At 32.3% G+C, this 16388-nt stretch overlaps 1 protein-coding gene across 3 annotated transcripts in view; it reads right to left on the bottom strand.

The window, feature by feature from the left end:
- The window catches only part of Hrs (Hepatocyte growth factor regulated tyrosine kinase substrate), a 98440-nt gene that overhangs the window by 13036 nt on the left and 69016 nt on the right, over positions 1–16388 (bottom strand). For all 3 annotated transcript variants that reach the window (XM_067272318.1, XM_067272319.1, XM_067272317.1), the window contains one exon: positions 13761–13826. In XM_067272318.1, coding sequence (XP_067128419.1) covers positions 13761–13826 — 66 coding nt within the window. The remainder of the gene's footprint in view (positions 1–13760; positions 13827–16388) is intronic.

Genomic DNA, 16388 nt, shown 5'->3' with positions numbered 1-16388 from the left:
TTGGGATCAAAAGTGTTTTGGATTTTGGAATATCTGTATATTGATATCTGATTTGATTTATATTTGTTTGATTTTACTTCTTTGTGTTATTTATTTAGGAATTTTTATTAATTTTCAGATAAAAATTTTCACACATCTAGATGAATGTGTTTTTTTAAAAATGCCTAGTATAGATAAACAATATTCTTTCACATACCTACTGTAGGGATGTGGAGATGTTTTTAAAAGATATTCACATAGTTGTATTAAAGTAATTTTAGATATGTTCACAAAGTTGTTAATTGATCTGAAAAAAGTCTCTCTTTAAATTTTAAATATGTTCTGATAAATTTGTTAAAAATTACCATATTTTACGGACTATAAGACACTACAAACTATAAGACGGACCTGAATTTTTAAGCAATTTTTTTAAAAAATACCTGTAAGATGCACCTGAATTTTGGAGGCAATTTTTCGAAGAAAAAAGTGCTTCTTATAGTCCGTAAAATACGGTAGTTGAACTACACTGTAGGTATATTAAAAAAAAGTCACATCTTTCACACGTGCGTGTGAGGCATGCACACACCTCAAAAGTGAAATCACAACACCATGAAAGAATGCACATAGCCAGATGTAAATTTCAGACCAGTAAAGGTGACAGAAACATGCAAATGATGAAGTTTACATGCACATCAAGTCATGTGGTCACCACTATGAAGACCAGTTTCCAGCTTCGGCTGTAAATACTACTACTACTTAAATGGAGCAGTCCATCCTTCCTGACAGTTCGTCGGGAGGTTGGTACTCCAATTTTATTCATGACCTTGCTTCGCATCTTGCTTTGCAAGGGTTTAAATACATACATGCGGACGTAGCCGCTACATTATTATCCCGACATTGTTATCTAATTTATAATTTATTTGTATCCGGATAATGTTGATGAGTTCGAAAGTTCACTCATGTTAGAATGTTCGTTAAGTTTTTGAGTAGTGACAGTTTGTCTTTTCCTTGTCTAAGCTCCTATGAACTCCCCTAACACTTTGTGCACAATACTCACTTCGGTATTAAGAGGATTCTTATGTCTTATTGTGTTGTTCTGTGGTATTGGTGTGTATTTCTTCTTCCTCCCCGTTGTTTTATCGCTGTTTTTCTGTCCTCCATTTCGTTGTATTCTATCTTTTCTCATCGTACTATTCTGTCGTTCCCATTGACATATTCGGTCGCATGTTCCCGATACTTACTTTCGTGAGGATAGGGGTTTCTCATCTTTATCGTTGAGCGCTATCATAGTATTCTGTGATTATTCCTCCTAGTTGTTGCGTTATATCTTTTTGCTGACGTTGTATTCTATCATGGAGTTTTATTGGTATTTTCCTTTCGTTGTTAATCTTGTAAATGTGTTTGCAGTTAGTGTTTCATACGAAACCATTTCTTGTTTCAGCGCGTTTTCTCAGAACGCACTGGTTGAGTTCTTACATGTATTCCATTATATATTAGTTATCGGTTATTATGGTTATAGAAACAATAATAATATTAATTGCTTTATAATACAGTGGAGGGTGTATCACTATAATCTATGGTCGGCTACGAAAGTTTATTTCACAAACTATTCCAATAGTTGATAGGAATATGTTAGATAAGGCACCTATGTGGTGCAGGTGGTTTTGATGATTTAATTTACTTAAGTGAGCAGTGCAGAGTATATCACTATAGTCTAAAGTCTGCTATGAAATATATTAGCACCGTCTCATACTATTGATGTTGAAGAGGTGAACAATTTGGCATTTATGTCGTTCAAATGATTTAGTTATGTACATTTGCGGAAAGTATCCTAGGCAATTTGAATTAGTGTAGAAATCACCTATGTGTTACGGTAGAGAGGTGAAAGTCCCATTGCAGATATTATGTATTTCACCGAACTTTTGGACCTATTTTATATATAGAGTTCAGCAATCCCAAGGAAAGCACTGAGAATTAACTTATAAAGAGGATGGAAGTGAAATGGAATGTCCTAAACTCAGCATTGAATGTGAACACTAAAGACCTGTTACCAATTTGTACTACCCTAACTGCTACAACAGAAACATTCACAGACTGTATTCATCCCTTAGGAAGAGCTAGTTTTTATCGAGATAATTTCGATTATAGAGGTTTCCCAGCATAAATTAGCTAACTGTTATTTACTTATGTGAATATTTTTTTTTTCTATATTCTTTTCTATATTCTATTTTTATAGCTTATTTTAATAAATTCATTAAAATGATGGTAGATATGCTCATTATTGATCAAGATTCGTTTTCGTACTGGCCATTGATATCCTTCTTTATTGCATATCAGCATTAAATTATGTCTTGGTAATTCATATCTGATACAGTCCATTAGTATGTGTGTTGGGGTTTCCTCAGTTCCGCAGTTTTCGCAAAGACCGTCACTCCCATGATTAAATCTTCTGTGGTAGTCTGCAAAATCTCCGTGTCCTGTCAGAAATCTTGTATTTTTATGGTGTATAATAAAGTAACTATTCGTAACTCTTTGGTTTATATCCGGTAGATATTCAAATAGTTCTCTGCCTGTTCTTGACTCTTCCCATCTTCTTTGCCAAATGATTAAATATTTATTTTTTATTTCTCTTTTTATATATTGCTCTGACAGCTTACTGTATATTTCCTTTAGTGTTAAATCACTGGCCTCCTTTGCCAAGTTATCCGCCTTCTCGTTGCCAATGTTTCCCATATGGGCTTTAACCCAACTAAGTTGTATCTTATTTATTCCAATTATGATGTTTTGTCTAATACTGTTTATAAGTTCATGCGTATTGTTTGGGTCATTAAGTGCCTTTAGTATTGATTCACTATCCGTGCATACTAGTATTTGTAGATTCTTCTTGTTTGTATTGATCCACTTTATTGCCTGGTGGATTGCAACCAACTCTGCTTGGTAATTATTACATCTGTTATCTAGTTTAAATTTTTTGTGATATTGCTCACGTGTTCTTGTAAAATAGATGAAGGCGGCACCCACTCCCGTTGAACTTCTTGAACCGTCCGTATATACTCTGTGAGGGTGTGATTCATTGTATTGTGTGATTTTGATATGTTTCCATTCGAATCTTTTCAGATGTTGATGCACTTTTAGTTTCTGTTCTATTATGTCTCCGTTTCTGAGGATATCATGGGAATTTATATTCTGTTTAATTATATTTCTGGTGTCTCTTCTTTTATTCACTTCCAGATCCAACGGTAGCAGTCCGGCCATTACACATAAAGCGTCGTTAGATGTAGTGCTATATGCACCTGTAATTCTTAGTAAAATTTTTCTTTGGAGACTAATTATTTTTCTTTTTGTGTGTATTAGATTTACTCTTTTCCCCCATACTTGTGCACCATACGTGACAATTGGTATGATGACACCTTTATAAATTTGTATTAATGCTTTCCCACTCCTGCCCCATTCTCTTTTCGCTACCTTGGCAATCTCTTGGAATAAGTTACCTACTTTATTCTTTATTTGTTCTATCTGTGGTGTCCAGAGGAGTTTATTATCTATTGTTATTCCAAGATATTTTATTTGAGTTGTGCATCTGATTACCTTTCCATTCATTTTTATGGTTGGTTGTCTACGTTCAATTTGACATTTTGTAAAGGCAATGGCGTTTGTTTTGTCCGGGTTGAATTTTAATTTGTTCCTTTTCCCCCAATTAACTATTTTTTCTAAGGTCCTATTGCATTCCTCCTCTACTCTTAATCTGCTACCTGCCGAACAAACTACCATTATATCGTCTGCGAAGGCTGTAATTTTGTTATCTTTTAGAGAATTATCATTTAAGAGATCGTTTAATATTATAGACCAGAATAGCGGGCCCGAACACGAACCCTGCGGGCATCCCATAGTCATGTCTTTTTCTATTATAATATTTGAGTATTCTATGAAGGCCTTCCTGTTTGTTAAGTAGTCACATATGAGTGCGTAGAGATTACGTGGGCAATTTAGTTCTTCTAGTTTTGTATGGAGGAGAGGCCACCATGCATTATCAAATGCGCCCTCTATATCTAAGCTTAAAGCTATGACCCATTTGTATTTTTGTTTGTCTGTTTCAATTTCGTCTATAACTTTTGATATGGCGTCTTCGGCTGAACAGCCTTCTCGAAACCCGTATTGATTTTTATTTATCCATTTCATTGAACCTAGCCATGCTGTAAGACGATAGACTATCATTTTGTCTAGAATTTTCCCCATTACCGGTAGAAGGGAAATTGGTCGATAACTTCTCGGATCCCGTTTGTCTTTGTTTTTCTGTTTATATATTGGTATGATTTTTGCTTGTTTCCATTCTGATGGAAATATTGCGTATTGTAGGCATTTATTATATAGAGTGTGTAATAGCGATGGAATCTTATTATTTATGATATTCACCATTTCTATTGTTATTAAATCGTGACCGGGAGCCTTTCCTTTCTTAAAATTAGATATGGTCCATGAGATTTCTTCTTTTGTAAATTCTGGTATATCTGGTCCATTTGTTTTATAGTTAAGTTGTTCTCTTATTCTCTTTTGTTCTATGGTGTCCAATATGGGATTGTCTTCTTTGACAAATTCATTGATTAGTAATTTTATACATTCGTCCTGATCACTTATAAGATCACCATTTTTGCTCTTCATTTCTGTTAATTGAAAATGTTGTCTTAATTTCCCCGCAGCGATTTTATATATTAACCCCCATGGATCACTTTCACTTTTTTGACACAATTTATCCCAACTCCTCTGTTTAGACTCTTTTATTTGTTGTTTGTAGTTCCGTTGTTCTACTAAAAACTTTTCCTTAAGGTATGTCCTTTGAAGTGGGTCTCTACATTTGTTGTATTTTCTTCGTTTAGCCCGTACTTTACTTTTAAGAATTGTCAGGTCAGATGTCCACCATTTTGCGGTGTTATTTTTCATTTCATTGCATATCGGGATATGTGCACGTAGTGCTTTATTTAGGTTATCTATAAGTTTCTTTATATCGCGCTCAGCTGTAACTTTGTTTGTTGCTGTTCCCAGATGTGTTAGTGTTGGTTTTATATCCTGTATAATATTTTCCCATTGTGCTTTTCGTAGATTATATTTCTTAGTCGTTACTGTGCTTAGGTCGTGGGTGATGTCATATTCTATATATCGATGTTCAGATAAGCTTATTTCGTCATTTACTATCCAGTTACTGATTTCATTTAGGGCTAGGCTGTTTACTATGGAAAGATCTATGTTTGATGTGCCATTTGTACTTTCAAATGTACTAACCATACCTGGTTCATTCAATATAAATAGGTTTCGTCTATTGACAAATTCCTCTACCTCTTCACCTCTAATATCAGAATTATCATCAAACCAAACGTACGAGTGGGCGTTACTATCCCCTCCAAGGATCATTGCATGACTTTGTTGGTATTTATCGCAGAGCCTGTCTAGTTTTTCTAGGTATTCTGTTATATTTGAGTCCATTGGAATATAAAATGTGCAAATTATCCAGTTTTTGCTCTTGTGGTTGATTGCTATTGTTGTCATGTTATTGTCACTGTATTCTGTGAGTAACATACATTGTATGTTCTTGTTGTTGATGGCAATGATAGTCCAAGGGGTTTGTTCAATACAGTGATAGAGAATTTTTGTTGGAAGTGGCCAGCCCATCGGTCTCTTATCTTTACAGTAAGGTTCTTGGATCAATAATATGTCAAAATGTTGGAGTTTGTTCCCTACTAGTTGGGACACTGCTTGAATTCCTCTTCCTAAATTAATTTGCAGTATTTTTAAGCCTTTATTTCCTGTTATATTCCCATTCTGTCGACAATGGTTAGTTTCCATAGTCGGTTCTTTCTTTTATATATTTTAATACTCTTTGCCTTTCTGGGCATTCGTCGCTAATCGCCTTATGTGTGTGGTGTATGTGTTTAAATTTGATGCAATTTGTACATGTTGGGGTTTTTTCCTTGTTTATACATTCTTGATATTTATGATCCCCTGCGCAGTGTGTACAGTAGTTACGTTCACTATGACACTGATTTGCTGTATGACCGTATCTGCAACATTTATAGCATTGAATTATTCCATAGTATTCTTTTATTTGACATCGAATCCACCCCATATTTATCTTGTTTTGCTTTAATAGTACTTTTCGTAGACTTGGTGATACTTCAATTACCCAGTTTTTTGAGTTTTGATTCTTGCCCCATTTAAATTTTATTTTAATTTCTTCATTATATTGGGTATCGTCTGTTACCGCCTTTAATATATTTTCGTTTTGTGAAAACAGGTGATCTATGAAGTTTTCTGTGTCTATTTCGTTAGGAACGTTATAAATACAAAATTTTGGCTGTACTTTTTTGGGTGTTCTCGCTGTTAGTTCTACATGGTTACTTATTTCGTTCAATAAACGTTCTCGTTGTTTATCATTTTCCACCTCCACTAGAATAGCTTTATTACGAATTTTTCTTATGTTTTTGATTCCTATACCTAATTTAACTGGATCAAAAAATGTTTTTATTTTTTGTTTAATTTCCTCCGATTCGATGTTTTCGTTTTTATGGTTAATGATAATCATTGCCTTATTATCCTTCGAAGATTTTTCCCCTCCTTTAAGTGTTTCTGCATATGTTGGAGTTTGGATAGTTCTCCTGGTGTCAAGATCCTTCATAATTGTGTCTAATTTATTGTTTATTTCGTGCACTTTATTGTCTATGATAGGCCTGTTTTCTTTATAGATGTCTATTATCTTTTTAACGCTGTCTAGTATGAATTTTGCATGAATCGAAGTACCTAGTTTTGAGTTTGAGTATTCTTTTATATACTTTTCCATTTCATTTTTAATAAGTAGAATTTGTGATAATCCCTTATCTCTAATTTCTGGCTCAACCTCAGATTTACTCAGTATTGAATTATCATCTTCCATGTTTATATTATACTAGAGATCTATTTATTTCCATGCATTTATTTAGATTCCTCTTGATGAGCCGAATCCAAAAATATATATATTGCCCTATGTAAGTAAAATAGAATTCGCGAAACACGGCAATCACTGATTTTCGGACCTAAAGGTCAATGACCGTAGCTAGGCAACGAAGAAAAAGTTCAATGTTTAATTTCGAATGTGGTAGTAGAATTGCCATAATTTAAAAACTAATGGACGGATTTAAAAGTTATTGTACAGTTATGATGACTAGAGGGTGTAGAAAGAAATGACCGAATATTAACTGTCTACCACCAACAGGAAGTCCGAAAAACGCGTTCCATGGACAACCGGAAATAGATAAAAAATAGCTAATAAAATCGTAAATAATGGCCCTATAACCACCAAATTTTTAACTTAGTGTTATATTAGTAATACGAAAGATATCCCGTACTAAATTCCGGATAATCGGAATCGCAACGGCCGGAAAATCGAGTATGAGGACTTTTCCGTCAAAATTCGAAAGTGATGGAATGAAAACTATCCTACTTGACTACACCTTGCTCTAGGTACCTTCCAATGTTCAATATTTTTAAAATACACACTCTGCAAAATAAATTTCCGCATAAAAATCAGGTTTTTGTAGGAGCACAAACTTATACAGCTTCTCTGCATCAGACTTCGAACCTTCGACCTACTCAACGACCTATACAATTAACTTCTAGACTCTGAATGGGATAAAAGTTAACGTAGAAACTTACACCGCCATCCGAAGCCAAAGAAACTAGGCTTGGCCACCACAGTCTAAAGGTTAGATCATACTCGGCTGTAAATACTATCAGGGACAGTTTGTGGAAGGCAAATTTTTGAAGTAGTGTAGAAAATGCCTTGGAGACAACAGTGAGTTGACTGTCACCATAAGCTGTCCAAACCAGCAAACATTTTGTTCATTGCATGTTAGACGGCGCAGAGCTCGTCTATCGCTGCCTTAGAAACCTAGCGACTAGCGAGAGTAAGCACATCAGTTTGCATCATTCTATTGCTAATAGTAGGGCTGGAGTTCATTTTGGTTATGACAGTATTACATAATAAAAAAAAATTACAAGAATAAAGTGACACTCAAGGCAAAAATTCAGAGGTAAAGTACAATTTTTGTGTTCTTTGATAAAAAAATTTGTTGCTCTACAACAATTTTTTTCAACAAGACAACCACTCCCCCCATCAATTTTGTCCCACTTTACCAATGTTAAAGTCTGGCCATCTTACTTTGGTCATACAAGTTTAGTCTCTTCTTAACAACCAAAAGTAAATTAAGCATTCTTTCCAACACCGATGCTCTATCAGGAGAAAGTGCCTGGCGTGAAATTGACACTCTTTTATGGGAATGAGGATTTTCAATGCTGATTTCACTAATTTGGCTATACTGGGATATTTATCATTATCAGAAACTGTTCATTTTTTGGTTAATGTTACCTTAGGTAGCCAAGATGGCAAACCTTCTGGTAATCTCAATCCAGGGTGCGTTTTATGATGGAGCAAATATGCACATGATATGCTCTGCCATTTATTAAATACTAAATCCCGATTTTAGAATTTAAGGATTTTTTTAAAATAAATACTATTTCGAAATATTAAAAAATATATAAAAATAAATAATAAATATAATGTTATTACTTACGTGATTGTGCATGTTGTTGTTCTTTTTTTTCGATGCTTTGATTCGACCAAATTTGCTTCTGTTTGACTACTTGACTTTCTCTTCTTTTTTCTGCCCTCATTCCTACTTTTATCGATCTTATCAGTAGTAATATTGCCTCTCTCTCTTTTCTTCCCCTTTTCTTTTACCGCCTTTTTTACTTTTTTCTTAATATTAGAAACTGGGGCTGCAGGGACTGTCTCAGATTCTTTCCACAAAGGAATTCGTCCAGAACTGGGATATATCTTACTTAAATGATTCACAAATGTGTAGAACTTTTCCCTGGATTTTTTGGACGGCCAATCACAAAACTTTTTATACATAAAGGAATACATGTACGAGTCAGACAGATCCTTGGTGTGATGCTTTGGTAGGTTTTTTTTATTTTTTAAATATCCCCATAGCCTTTTTATATTTTGAGTATGGTCTCCTGTTCTGGGGTTAACGAAATTCTCTAAGTGATTAACTGTCCTGTGCTCTATTTTGACGCCTTCTAAATCACCTATGTTGTTGTAACCTTTCCATTTGTCAGTTAGGACCAAGCTTCCTGAATTAACAAATTTCGATATAATCCAATTTAACGTGATTTCGGAACGATCGTTTATTTGACAGATAAAACAGCTCGTCTTCTCGACATAATCCCCCTACGACCCATTTCGTACTTTTTACTTTGCGGCCTTTTTCGTATTTTCGTTTACATATAACAGTCTCGTTGATTTTGACAGTTTTCTTCAGACCTCCGATTTTAAACGATGTCATACTTGTGCAAAGCTACTAGCATAATAAAACGTATATGGTTGGACCAGTCGACAGCAGTCTTATTAGAAATACCTACAGCAACACCTGAGGTGGTCGAAGAGCATTCCAATGCAATATAATGCCATATAAAAGATAATATTCTACTCCATGATATTTTTCCACATTTACCTTTAAAGGTTCCATCGAATGCCAAACTATTTCTTCAACATTTTTTGCACCTCATCACACACGAATCTCGGTCATGTCGATAAAATATTTTGCACGAATTCGAACAAATCTTACACACTTCCTCAATATGCTGTAATCCAAGACTGACCGCAAATTTAAAACCTTTATCGATTCTGGGATACATATCTAATTCAGAAAATTCCGATTCAAGCACTTGATAGAAATTATGGTGGTGCACGCTGCCCAAAATTCTTGGGAAGAAATGTCGAAAGCACTCATAATTAACCAATTAATATTAAACACAAAAATTCGAAAAGAAAAAAAAAAAATCACATCTAAAGTCAAAAATCACTCAAATCAATGCTTATCAAAACTGTTACTACTTTCTGACGATAACTCAACACGAAATGCGTCGTTAGTATTAATTTGCATAACACATCGTGATAGTTTGCAGCTCCCTCCATTACCAACGTCACTAAGTACCCTGGATCGAGATTACCAGAAGGTCCGCCATCTTGGCTACCTAAGGTAACATTAACCCATTTTTTAATGCTTTGAGATGTGTAAATATTGATTTCAAAATAAAATAATAAATCTGAGATAAATATATTTCAAATAATAAGTAAAATAATATTTTATTAATGATTTCATAAATAACAAGAAACTTTTTCCTGCAGACGAATAAAAACCAACATCGTTGCAACATTGTTAACCTTTTGGAAAGTGTGTGAAAATTTCTCTCACAATCACATGTACTTTTTACAACACTTTGAATCTTTTAATTTATTTGGTAAATTTTATATGTAAATATGAATTTACATTTTCATTTACTTTCTTAGTCTCTCAATTAATGCACAATTACAATCAGCATAAGAGAAAAAATTAAAAAATGGATATTTCACAAGTAAAGTAATCACACATTTTATGAAAATAATACTTACTATATGGAATAATTATATTGTAGTCAATTTAAACACACACTTAGGAATATATAGATGTGATTTAATGTTAACAATATGTCATGAAATCATTAAAATAACTTTATTCTATTTAACTCAAGTTTATGAAAATTTAAAGATAAATCAAGTAAAAAAATATTTTTGTAAACGACAACTCCATAACCCGATTGTTAATTAAAACCAAATAATCTGCCAAATTATTGGGCTGTAACAAGGATAATTAAATGGCCAGAAACGAAATAATTTGTCTAGTGGTAGGAGGTTATGCTACTATTTTGTGTTAATTTTAATAACTATATGTTTTGAATTTAAAAGTGGCAGCAGTGTTGTCAGCTTGAGAGAGTAATCCCACAATGTGTGTTTTCCCCCACAGAAGGATTTTAATGATTTTCTTAGAAAACAGCCAAAAACACAGGGATGCTTACAATACTCATTTTTAAACTCCTTAGAAGGAAATGCAACTCTGAAGAATTAGATTTTGGCTAATAATGAAAATATGGCATAAGTATATAACTTTACTCAACACTGGGTTCTGAATTTGTAATGAGGGATTTTTTAAGTGAATAAAGGATTTTTTTACATACATAAAATAAATTTTTGTTTCCTATAACCTAACAACACTGAGTGGCAGTTGCGATTTTGGGTCTTGCTCATGGCCGAGTATTTTCTTCCAGAAAATTCTATTCTGATAGTCCAATAATTCGGCAGATTGTTTGGCCTTAAAATTATTTTTAATTTGTTCCACATCTTAATTAGGCATGTGGAAATGACCAAAAAAGCGAGAAAAGTGAGGATACTTCAGAAAAGTGAGAGACTCAGAGGCCTGCATTTTGTATCATTCTTGGAACAAGGATTTCAACTGTGCAAAGTGGATGAGACATACTGATCACAACTACATCCCAAATAAGTATGCTTCCCTTATCAATCCACGAAATACTAAATTATTTCGTGTGACTACAGTGGACACACACAGCATCTTAGACATCAAGGAATGGTAGCCAATCTATTTTAAACATTTGTCTATACCAGGGATGTCCAATTTGTAGCCCGCATGCAGCCCAATAAAGATGTAAACAAAATTGACAATTTTTTTTATTTTTTATTTATTTATTTCAACAGCATAAACTCAAACAAGTTTCAAAATGCCGTAAACCTTTATACATACTTTATTTTTGAATGGAAAGGAAATATTTTCAAATACTTGGAAATATGTGAATGAGGAAGGAATACTAAATAAAGCTGGAGTTAAGACTCAAAGGATTACAGATCCAAATTCGGGGAAAGGAGGGAGAGCCCAAAAGATAAAAAGTAGTGAGAAAGATTAAAGAGATCTTTTGTTATGCAAATATTGACTCTTAATTTTCCAACCTTCCTCACTTCTTCATCTTTTGTCCTCTCTCTCTCCTTTCCCTGCATTTGGGAGTATAATCCTTTGAGTCCCAACACCAGCTTTATTTAGTATTTCTTCCAGCATTGCAAGATTTGGCTCCTTTGTGCCAAATTTGGCTACCCTTTTTTTAGTTTGGTGTAAAAAATATCATTTGGCACATTGGCTACTTTTTGGCTACGTATTATTTATAAATATATTAGTCAAATATGGTGGTTTGTCATTTTTTTATTAATTAGAGACCCAAATACAACAAATATTTGTGTTTTTCAAATAAATTTTTGTCTGTCTCCTTTATAATAAATGAATTTATCTATTTCTAAGTAAAAATTGAAAGTGTTTGTAGAAGTAATTTTTTTAAATATCCTTTTTCGTGATAAAGTTTTAATACTTACCACTATAATCTAGACATGTTAATCCTTAAATATACAAGTATACTTAAGGATTGGGCTACAAGTATATTATATATACTTGTGGCCCAAAACTCCATGACTTCTTCCAATGTGGCCCTGAGAAACAAAAAGGTTGGACACCCCTGATCTACACAGAAACATGAGGTTGCCATGTAAAATCAAATGACATTTCTTTTATGTGTAAGTGCCAAAAGCCTGATAGCATTGTCACCTATGCTTTACTTCACTGATTTTCAACAGGATGCTGCAATGATATTTCAAGGGTACTGCAAAATATAGCAATGAGTAGCCCATAATACTTTTTACATGTATTATTAAAAGTTATTGCATATTCACATGTAAGTAAAATTATAAATTATTTAACATCTTTGTAATCATTTTATTGAAAATATTATATACAATTTAAACTAATACATATTATAAATGTGTGTTCAATTAAAGTATATAAAGAAATAGAGGTGCTGCAAGAAAAAAAAATACCATTAGAGTGCCACTATTAGAAAAAGACTGTTCCACATCAATGGGATGTTGATTAATACCCTCTTGTTGAGTGTACAAGACCAAGCCTATGATATCCTTCTGATTAACCAAAAAACATTTCCAACATCACAAAGGTCATGTTGTCTATCAGGCAAGAATTCTTAGATTTATGTAATAAGTTCATAACATAGAAGACATTCACTGTGGAAGACAAACAATTTGGAACTAGTGTCAAGAGCAATGATCAAAAGACATTCTCTTTTATTCATTCATAGACTGACACATTTTATTTTTTATAATGAGAAAACTTCCAAACTTTTGCAAAAGTGTCATACTGTTTTATGTTGCAAGATAATAAAATAATCATAGTATTGAGTATTAATACTTTTGTGGATTATTATTTTTTAAGAAGGAAAAAATTGTCAAAACAATAGCATAAACTTATGGCAGAGAGAGAGATCACAGGAATTAATAAGAGAGAATTGGAATGAGTAACACTTTATAGTGTATAAACTATCTGCTGCACCAAATTTATGCATTGCAAAAATTAAATTGCAAAAAAAATCCATCATTTATATAATGAATACTGTAAAAAGTATCTGTTATTGGTGGCATATTTCCTGCCAGAAGATTCCCATCAAATACAATACTAATGGGCAAAAGGATTAATTAATAGCAGTCTCCATTCTGGCAGAAACTGTTTATTGTGAATATCTCAAAATTGTCATTATAACTTGTCACCTATGGCAAACTACTAATTCAATTATTTCTAAGATAAATAAATAACATTTTCAGTTTGATTTGTAAATGTAAATAGGAATACTTGTAAACAAAAATCATGAAACTGGTAAACAATTTTTCATTATATAATAAGTTATTAAAACTTGGAAATGATTAACACTGAATCTGGAGAATTTGCAAATTCTCTAGTTACAACCTAAATTCAATAAAATACTTAAAAAATTCAGAGTTTAATAATACAAATAAAATGTATATTTACTGTAGTTGCATATATTCCATTTAATCCAAAATCTTTCTGATTTGAAAGCAGTTTTCCTGTAGTTCTCTGAAAATAATAATAAAAACTATAAACTACTTAAATATATTATAAATTAAATACTTAGTAAATAAAAGTAAACATTGTAAATCATATATTTACTACTAAAAGTAAGAGAGATTAAAATTATAAAAAAATTGAGCAACATATTAAAATGAGCAAATACAGTCAAACCTGTTTTTATGCGCTCTTTTTATGTGCGATTTTTTTAATGCGAATTTTTAATTTGTGCGGTATAGTTGGCGACTAGTCTCGTGCGATTCGTCATGTCTCACGTTGACTTATTATAGCTAAATAAACTTATTATAGCATAAATGCACTTATTATAGTAATATTATTGCATGAATATGCGAAAAATGAAATAATTTATTTTTTAAGTCAACAAAACACCAACTGGACAAAAATATGTAAAACAGACGATAGACCAGACGATGCAGTCAAGTGCTGACATCTGTTGTCAATAAATTCTATTTCGTACGGTTTTGAGTTATTTTCTATGTGAGACTTCTTTTATGCGGTCCCTGTTGACCGCATAAAAAAAATAGTTTTTAATTGTGTTGCGAAAACTATTATTTACAGCCATTCGTGAAGTTTCGTGAGATTTTTTTTATGCGTTTTTTTTAATGCGGTCCCTATCCCCCGCATAAAAACAGGTTTGACTGTATATTTGTTTTCATGGTAGCATTAGAAAAAATGATCTTCAATACATTTATTCATCTCAACATAAAATTAAAGAAATTTTACATTGTAAGTTATGAATGTCTGAAGACCTAACAAAAGTTTTCCCAGCCAATATGGCAAGGCAAAATTTATTCATTTTATACACAAATTGTTCTAAATAAATGCAAACTAATTTATCTTATAAATGAAAATCCAGTATAGTTTAATGCAGATAAAATACAAACATTTTCAATGTACATAGGAGATCATCTTCAGGTTAATGTGTTCCAAAATGGAATGTGAGGCAAGAGACATTTTAAAATTTTTTGAAAACGTTCAAATACATAAATAATGCACAAGTATATGTGATGGGATATGAAATAACAAAATCTGTAACAAAATGAAATATAGAATTTACAAAAAAATTTTTTACATCTGTCATTGTTGGTATAAAGATTGCCATGCATATGATAATTGTTTATAAGTTATTTTCAGTTATAAGGTTCATCAGTTTGCATTTTTCTGACATGCTTTATTCCAGTCTTAACTTATTTAGAACAAATAGTTCAAACACTATCTTTAAAATAAAGAATCATTTAAAGAACATAATAGTTTTTTGTTTTGATCATTAACACTTTCTGGTTGAACTTATGAAGAAGTCTTACTCATAAAGTCAGTTTGCCTCTAAAAGAAAAAGGCCAAGTCTCGCTTGTTCAGATTTACATGTTATTCTATGATGTTGGACAGCTTGGAATCATCCATAGTTGATGTGTGTTTAATGAAAATAAATTATCATTTACACCATTGCATGGCATGCATTATTTAATATTTTGATGTTTTGTAAAATGTCTTCATGCAATGCTATTGGTTGATGCTTTACATTTAATAAATGATAATCTCAGGTCAGAAATAAATGGTTCTGATGCTGAAATGAAAGAAAATGAATCAAATTTAATCCCTATCAATGAAAAGACCATAGTATTATATCAGACTTTTTAAAATTTTTTAAACACTTTTTTCTTTTTAATTAAATTGTTTCAGGTTAATAAAAGTACAAGGAAACAAATCCCAAAATGTTGTGACAAATATTGGTTCTTTTATGATTTTTTGAAAATAACCAAAAACCCCAGTCTACACAGGAGTTCACAAGGACTTACCCCAATTGGAAAGTGTTAACTGAGAATTATTTCATTATTAACCAAAACAATTTTCTAAAATAATAACTAAGAAAATTTGTATTTTTATAACAAGTATAACTATATTTAGTCTTAACAAATAGTCTCAGAACTGTCTTTAAACCTGATTCAGAATAACAATGTATTATTATAATCAAAATTGTAATCTTTGTTTAGGAGCTTATTATTATTAGCTCCTAAACAAAGTTTAAGTTTACAATCTCATTAACAACAATATGTTATATTTATATCACAAAACTATGTTAAATGACCACTGTTGTTAAAAATATACAGAAACTCTCTGTTCAACCCATTATAACCTTTACTTATTAACCATGGCATCCAAGAAGTGTGTAAAAGGTTGTAATATTGCCAAGTGAGATGATAAAGCTACCGTATTTTTGCGAAATGACCAGCATGCTGGTCTATCCAGGGAGACCATGAAATCAGATATTTTCATATGGTAAAAACCAGCATGCAGATTTATCCTGGGGAATGCCAGCATGAGTGAGATTATACATCCTTCTCTAGAGTAGTGTTCTGCAACCTTTTTCTATTCATGGTACACCTATGACTCGACATGGCACACCAAAATGTTATTCCCCTCAAAAATGTATGATATGATACTATTAACAGAATTTTATAATTCCATAAACGTATTATTATTATTATTATTATGTTGGGTTTTGTGAGTTATACTGGGTTGACACTGATGGTTGTGTAGCAAGCCGGACCA

The sequence above is a fragment of the Centruroides vittatus genome, unplaced genomic scaffold, assembly GCF_030686945.1.
Source record: "Centruroides vittatus isolate TY-2023 unplaced genomic scaffold, ASM3068694v2 contig_436, whole genome shotgun sequence".
Lineage (NCBI taxonomy): Eukaryota > Metazoa > Arthropoda > Arachnida > Scorpiones > Buthidae > Centruroides > Centruroides vittatus.
This window is presented reverse-complemented; position numbering and strand designations above follow the sequence as displayed.